Consider the following 7269-nt stretch of genomic DNA (forward strand, 5'->3'; position numbering starts at 1 on the left):
TGTAAGTTATTCTACCATGGCGACGGTCTTTTTATAGCCACACGCGGCGGACGCTGAAAAAATATAGCAGGTTGCAGGGAGTAGGCACATGATAGCTGCCATTAATTGGCATGTTTCCTGATGCCCATGTCTGGCCGTGTGCGCCATTGGCACAAGAAGGAGATGGCCGCTCGAAAGGCTGGAAGGAAGGTGCGGCTGGAAGGAAGGTGCTCGAGAGGCTAGCTGGAAGGAAGGTAGACTTCCCTTCCAAGTTAGCGTCTGGCGGCCGCCGGGTATGGAGCGCCCTCAAGAAATGCATGGCGACTCGAGGCCATATGACGAGAGCGAGTATTTAGCCTTTTTAGGCCAAAATAGTCAATATGCCGGTCATTATGGCCATGAGGCCAATAAGGCGTCTCTGCTATAGTTGCTCTAACACTCCTTGCTTCTCTCCTAATTTCTAGGTCTAGTCAGTGCCAATCAAAAGCTATGCAATGCAAGACTAACTAGGATTTTTGCTTGTTAGGAGGACAACACACAACGAATAGGGGTATGTTCACGCATGTACAGAAGGGTTACAGCCTTTATACAGGTTTAACAGCACGGACCATGCATTCTTCAGCGTCACATCTGACCGATAGCTACTTTAGTATCACCATCCCTAACTAGGGCTACAGCAGTACACGGAAGCACGGATCATAGAACGGGAGATCGATTTGATCATCATCAACAGGTATACTTGAGCTAGCTAAGTAGTCTTCAATGGGGGATCGGACCGCGCGAGCCTGCTCATTTCAGATGCTCACGGCCATCTGGTTCATGGAGGCGGCCTCCTGGCGAGATCGCCGGACACCGTGCGGAGACTTCTCTTTGCAACCACCGTCTTCTGCGCCCGCCTTCGCGTCGGACGCCCCACCTTTCTCTGGACTGCCATTCTTGTGCTTGGCTAGATCCTGTTGCGCTCTTACCTTCACGCCGCGTATCAGCTGATGTTTACACAGAAAGGCTGAGATTAGCTGATTTATAAACAATTAATTCAAATGCACAGCAAGTACGTACAAAGTTAGTTCTGCTATACTCCCTCCGTCCCAAAATAAGTGTCTCAACCTTAGTACAACTTTGTACTAGAGTTAGTATAAAATTGAGACACTTATTTTGGGACGGAAGGAGTACTTAATTAGATATCCAAAGACAAACAGTCTTGTATACTCCATCCCTCACAGAGTACAATACATAGACATCTGACTTTTCAGTCTCCAACGCTTGATTTTGACCTCATAGCATGCATAAAGAATATCTATTGAGATATGCATGACATAAAACTAGTACTAGTATTTTGCAAGATGAATGCGATGTTATTACTATTAATATATGCACAATATCCATATACTCACGCAAATACAGGAGGTCAAATTTTAAAACTTTGACCTCATAGTACACAATAATCCGCCTTATATTTTGATACGCGAGAGTATATATTGTGATAATTATATACCAGCGCTCTCAAAATGACAGCTACTGACCAACTGGTCAGTTTGCAACATGCATATGGATGTAAACAGATCATTTCATGGAAATGAATTAACGGGAAGGGTATGAACATTACATATTTGCCCGACTTGACATCAGAGTAAAGCACGATGAAATCACCCTCCTGCAGCTCATTCGACCGAACAAAGTCTCCTACAAGTTCAAGCAGAAGATACGTTTTGTGAGCACAAGGGAAGCTACCTATATATTTGGTTTCAAAATTGTACCAGGCAAGTTTGGTTCTCTTCTCTCACCAGTGTTCTCCAGAAGATACATTCTGCTCTTGTTGTTGGGCCAAAATCTGCATGCATGAAAATCAAGAGCCATCATTGTACCAGCAATTTGTTATCATGCATGCAGAATACTCCCTCCGTTCCTAAATATAAGTCTTTGGACAGATTTCATTATGGACCACATACGGAGTAAAATGAGTGAACCTATACTCTAAAATGCATCTACATACATCCGTATGTGGTCCATAGTGAAATCTCTACAAAGACTTATATTTAGGAATGGAGGGAGTACAAACTAGCTAGTTCTTTTTTCTTATTTTGACAGCTCTAGCTAACTAGCAACATATGATACACTTTGGAAGAAGAAGAAGAAGAAGATGGGAAAATAGAAAGTATGGTATCAGAAACACCACTTGATTATGATAATCTACTGCGCAGAGTGATGCTAACGAGTGAACCAAGAGACGATGCGAAAACAAAATTTCTGCATGCCCGTTCACGTATATATATAGAGAGAGCGGCGCACTACGAATGCATGCTACTATTTGGCTCCCGGATTCCCATCATATGTATTCATATGACCCACTTGCCCAATTGGGAAAGGAACGTGCGTGTCCCACACACTGATGCAGTGATCATGTCATTTACTAGATGTGGCCTACAGATAATTAAGAAGAAAAGAAAAAAGTGGACTAATGAAAGCATGCATGTTTAATACTATTATTAAATTTATCCCAAAATCGATCGACGGGAGTACTACTTACCGGTACCGCATGCTCCACACCTGAGATGTGCCGATGTCCTCAATGGGGATCGAGATGCCGTCCCCCGTCTTGAGCTCCGGCAGGTGAGTCTCCGCTTCCTTCTGAAACCATCCATGGAAGAAGAGACACGTTTTAGCCGCAACCGATCGATCAACAGAAAGACAAGAAGATCCATGGATAGATAAACTTGCAATCTGAGAAATCAAGAAGAAATCAACACAAAGATTACAGAAAGAAAGGAAGATCCATTCATAGCTAGGTCATACAGGTGCAATCCAAAGATGGATCTTGTCTAATCAAAGAGGAATATAATCAAGGAGAAATTAAAATTTGCAAGTGGATGCATGCATATATAGCTGAAAATTGCAAGTGGTGCATGGGGCGGATGGAGGAAGAAGACCGCGATAGGGAGGTGACTGCCTCACTTTGGGGAGCACGATGCGGCCGAGGGTTCCGACGTCGCTCTGCTTGAGCACCTTCTGCAGCAGGAACCGCAGGTTCTTGTCTCCTGCCGCCGGCGCCGCCGCCGGCGTCCTCGCACCCTGCGCGCATGCACGGAACCTCGTTGAGAAACGCAATTCACCGTGCAGGGGAGCAATGGCTTGTGATTCTATGCGGGATGGCGATGCGGGGATATCCTATCGCTGGACAGCGATGTGCGTCTCTTACGATGTACGCACACTTATTTGGGGAGCAATGGCTTGTGATTCTATGCGGGATGGCGATCGATGGATGGATGGCAAGAGGTGTTCGTGCATGCATGCACCTGCTGCCGCTGCTTGTCGGAAGCCGCCGCCTGCCCCGGGCGCTGCTGCGTGGCGGCGCCGCCGGAGGGCGGCCTCGCTGCTGCATCCGGCGAGGGTTTTTGCTGCTTCTGCCTCGAGGAATTGGACTTCGTCGACAGCGGATTCGGAACCTGGACCATGAGCTGGCCATGGGGCTGGCCCTGGACGGCATGCTGCGACCAGAGGCCTCCCCAGCCGGAAGAGGGCGGCGTGACCGGCGCCGAGTGCGCCGCGCGGGGGGATGGTTCTTGAGGGAAGCCGCCGCTTTGGATCTGGCTCAGATTCAGCTGCTGGCTCCGCTGCTGCTGCAGGCACGACAGGCGCCGCTGCCTCGCCATCCTCTTCTTCCGGGCCTCCCTGGTCGCCGCCGGTTCCATCCGCTGCGGGAACTGCCCGGCGAATCCGGGGGCCGCGAACGGCTGCGGCACGGCCCCCGGCGGCGGCATCGGGTATGTTTGAGTGCCTGCGGATGTGGCCCCAGCTGGGACGAACGCCGCGTACTGAAGCGGCCAGGCCCCGGCGTGCATGTCGGGCGCCGCCGGCGGGGAGAACGGCTGGCTGCTCACGGCCACGCTGCTCGTGCTGCAGCCCTGCTGGAACGGGTAGATCGCCTCGCCGCCGTAGGATCCAGTTGGCGAGAAGGCCTGGTAGGGCATCCAAGATGTGTTAGCGGCGGCACCCGTCTCCGCGGGGAATTCGTAGCCGGGGTTTGCGCCGGGGCTGGGGAGCTGGCCTCCTGCCGGCGGCGCCTCCTGATCCATGGCGCCGACGCGGGGGCGCTTCTTCTGCAGGTGGTGGTTCTGCACCCAGGTGAGGATGAGCTTGAGCAGCTGCATGGTGCCCTGGCGCCCCCCACCGAGGCGCGCGGCCGCGGCCTCGATGGTGGATCGACGGAGGCGGATGCTGCGGAGGTCCTCGGCCGAGATGCAGTCGCGGTTGTTCTTGAGCCACTCCATGAAGAACAGCGGCAGGTCGTCCGCCGCGCTCCCCCCGCCGCCGCCACCCATGAAGGCATCATCTCCTCCACCAGCGGCCGCATGCGACGCCATTCTCCCGCCCGCGCCGTGGCCCGCCGGAGGCTGCTGGTTCTGCTGCTCGGAGATGACATCCTCCAGCATCATCCCGACGTCGGGGAAGAGCGGCTCGTCGTCCCAAGGGACGTCGTCGTTGATGGACGCGAAGTCGAGCAGGTGGTCGATGTCGGAGAGGTCGTCCATCCCGTCCCCGGCCGCTGCAGGCTCGGACGGCTCGCCGCGCGCTCCCTCGCCCCCACGCCCGCCCGCTCCCGCTGGGGCAGCGAAGGCGCTGGAGGAGTTGGAGGAGGAGGACGAGGAGAAGGTGGAGCTCGACGGCGAGGAGAGGCAAGGGAAGTCCGGGAGGACCGGGAAGGTATCCTGCGCGAACATGAAGTCGTCCTCTCCCTGCCGGATCTCCACCGCGGGGCCCTTCCCGCGGCGGGGCCCGCCGCGCCTCGGCGCGTCCCCCTGCGAGTGCCGCGGCGGCGACGAGCCGGCGGAGGCGTCCATGCAAAGGGAGGCAGCGAGAGCGAGAGGGAGAGATGTGATGTGTGTGTGCGGCCAAAGCGTTTGTCGCCCTGTGTGTAGGTGCGGCCGGGGTTGGGGGTGGGGGTAGGGGGTGGGTGCAGTACTCTGAAGATGAACAGGGCAAGCAGGAGGTGGAAGGGAGAGAGTGCGGCCGCGCGCCCCACGTGGCGGCCGCGGAGGGCTGTGGGAAGCGCTCCACCGCCCACGCCAGCCTCTCGAGGGCATCTCCCCTTTCCATGCCCCGCTCACTCTCGGCCCCTCCCACTGCCCGCGGGTCCCACCACAACCCCGGGACCCAGCTTCAGTGAGAGGGCTTCGACCACCGCTAGTGGGGTGACGCCCTGCATGGTCCTGCTCGATGACAGCGGGGCCCCGTGACGCGAGCCCACATGTCAGTTACGACCTCTCTACCCCGGAGGCGCTGCTGGTGGGAGACTTTTGTTTCGGCGCGTGATAATGTTGACCCCTGCGTGGCATGCGGGGGCCATCCACCATGCGTCCGTGGACCGGACCCGGGTGCGCGTAGCGGCTGCGCCTCGTAGGATGTCTGTGTCGCTGGAGCGCCGACTGGGCGCTGCGCGCTGGGTCCCTTTCGCGCCGTCCGATGGAGCCACCCTCCAGATCCGACGGACGCGCGCTTCCCAGGCGACATCAGGCCTGTCTCGGAACTAGGGGTGGCGCGTCCCCGCGCACGCGCCGAAGCCTACACGGACGGGCGCGCCTGACGTGGACGAGGGACACATGTGGTTGGGATGACGTGGTGCCGAATGATTGGTCGTGGAGGTGGCGTGTATGGAGCCATGGCCCATGCCGCGGCCAGCTCGACGGCAGCCCGGAGATACATGTACCTGGTGTGGGCGTTGCGTGTGGATGGAGCGTTTGCCTTGTCCTACTCGTAGGAGGTTGTTGCGGCCATAGTCAACAGTATTTCGTGGCGTTTCTTAACTCTTTCTGGAAATGCTTGAGCAGTGCAATTGATATACGTATATCTGTTTCCATCACATGAATGACACCATGACGAAGTACTACTGAAACTGATGAGTATTGCGTCGCTGCAGCTTTGGCGCTTTGCGCTAGCTGTTTCATTTCTTTTTTTTTTCCTCTTTCAGTTTGAGACGGTCGCCTTGTACTCCCTCCGTTCCTAAATAATACTGTAGTAAGACTTTTCAAAGATTGCAATATAAACTACATACTGAGCAAATGAGTGAATCTATACTGTAAACTACGTTTATATAAATCCGTATATAGTTCACTTTGAAATCTCTAAAAAGACTTATATTTAGGAACGGAGAGAATATATGCGTTTTCAATCAACGAGAGTAGACATACGGAGTATACAACGAGGATGATGAGATATATAGCGTGGCTATGTGAAATATTTTGTAGGTAGGCAATCTGGTGTATCACATTTTACATTGGCATTGAATTAGTTGTGCCCGAATGTTTTAGCTACATGATATTGATCTTATTATCGGCCTTTGCGTGTTTTAAATGTAGCAGGTGACCGCATTGATCGAGAAGATTGTATGCGTATGTATGGTAGACATTTAAGATGGGTAACAGATGTATTGACCTAGGAGCGACAAATATCCTCAAGAAATTTTGGTATATCGTGATTGATCCATCAGCCATTCCAACATTTAAGATCTCCCATGTTGAATTGTTAGGTTGCTCACTTCTCTCTGAGTAGATGATCATGGGTAACACATCCCTTATATTATATTTACGTCTTTTTTAAAGAAAAAAAATCATATTTATGTCCCACCCGTGATTTACGGTTCTAAAGAGGAGGAACAATGATGTGCATCTCTATCTGGATTGTCCGTTACATAATGTACTGTAGACACATTCATTGGCAGTAAGTATGCACTGTAAGTCCTTACCTCTGCTGACTTTATGATAGCACAGAAACTGTCATTGACAAAAAAATCTACACGGAAATATTACACATACCTTACATGAATTACATCATATTTTACATACCATATATCATATTTACGTCACATCCATGGTTTATGGTTCTAAAAAGGAGGAAGAATGATGTGTATCTCTATTTTGATTGTCCGTTACATGTTGTAATATAGAACACATTCATTAGCAGTAAGTGTGCAGTGTAAGTCCTTATTTCTACTGACTTTACGGATGATAGCACGGAAACGGTCATTGACAATAACTGCATAGATATATTGTGAAACTTTATGGCTGATAGCACGGAAACGTTATTGGTAAAATTTGCATGTATACATTGCGAAAGCAAATATCTTTTGGCAATTGATCGATTTGATATCTAACTCGTGAGTGCTAACATTCGACGTGAAGTTTTCCCTGTTGTGCAATATGTTGATGTCTCGTGTTTTGAATTGATAAATAGTGTTTTTTATTGACTATGAATCAACCATGTCAATGAGATTTTGCAACACTATATGAACCTTTT

The 7269-nt window shown here is 51.5% G+C and overlaps 1 protein-coding gene across 4 annotated transcripts; it reads right to left on the reverse strand.

Moving 5' to 3' along the window:
* Positions 1-474: 474 nt before the first annotated feature.
* On the reverse strand, positions 475-4906 carry LOC123080225 (B3 domain-containing protein VP1). 4 transcript variants are annotated; one of them, XM_044503125.1, is made up of 6 exons: positions 3273-4906; positions 2932-3048; positions 2507-2604; positions 1764-1810; positions 1586-1662; positions 475-965 (listed from the first exon to the last, which is right to left on the reverse strand). In XM_044503125.1, the coding sequence occupies exons 1-6, from the start codon at positions 4815-4817 to the stop codon at positions 774-776; spliced, it is 2076 nt and encodes a 691-aa protein (XP_044359060.1). In that variant the 5' UTR covers positions 4818-4906; the 3' UTR covers positions 475-773. The 4 variants fall into 4 exon arrangements, 2 of the variants coding, with proteins under 2 accessions (XP_044359060.1, XP_044359059.1); XM_044503124.1 differs by having other exon boundaries at positions 2507-2607; XR_006438263.1 differs by having other exon boundaries at positions 735-965; positions 2527-2604.
* Between the last annotated feature and the right edge of the window lie 2363 nt (positions 4907-7269).

The sequence above is a fragment of the Triticum aestivum genome, chromosome 3D (genome assembly GCF_018294505.1).
Source record: "Triticum aestivum cultivar Chinese Spring chromosome 3D, IWGSC CS RefSeq v2.1, whole genome shotgun sequence".
In the NCBI taxonomy this organism is placed as follows: domain Eukaryota; kingdom Viridiplantae; phylum Streptophyta; class Magnoliopsida; order Poales; family Poaceae; genus Triticum; species Triticum aestivum.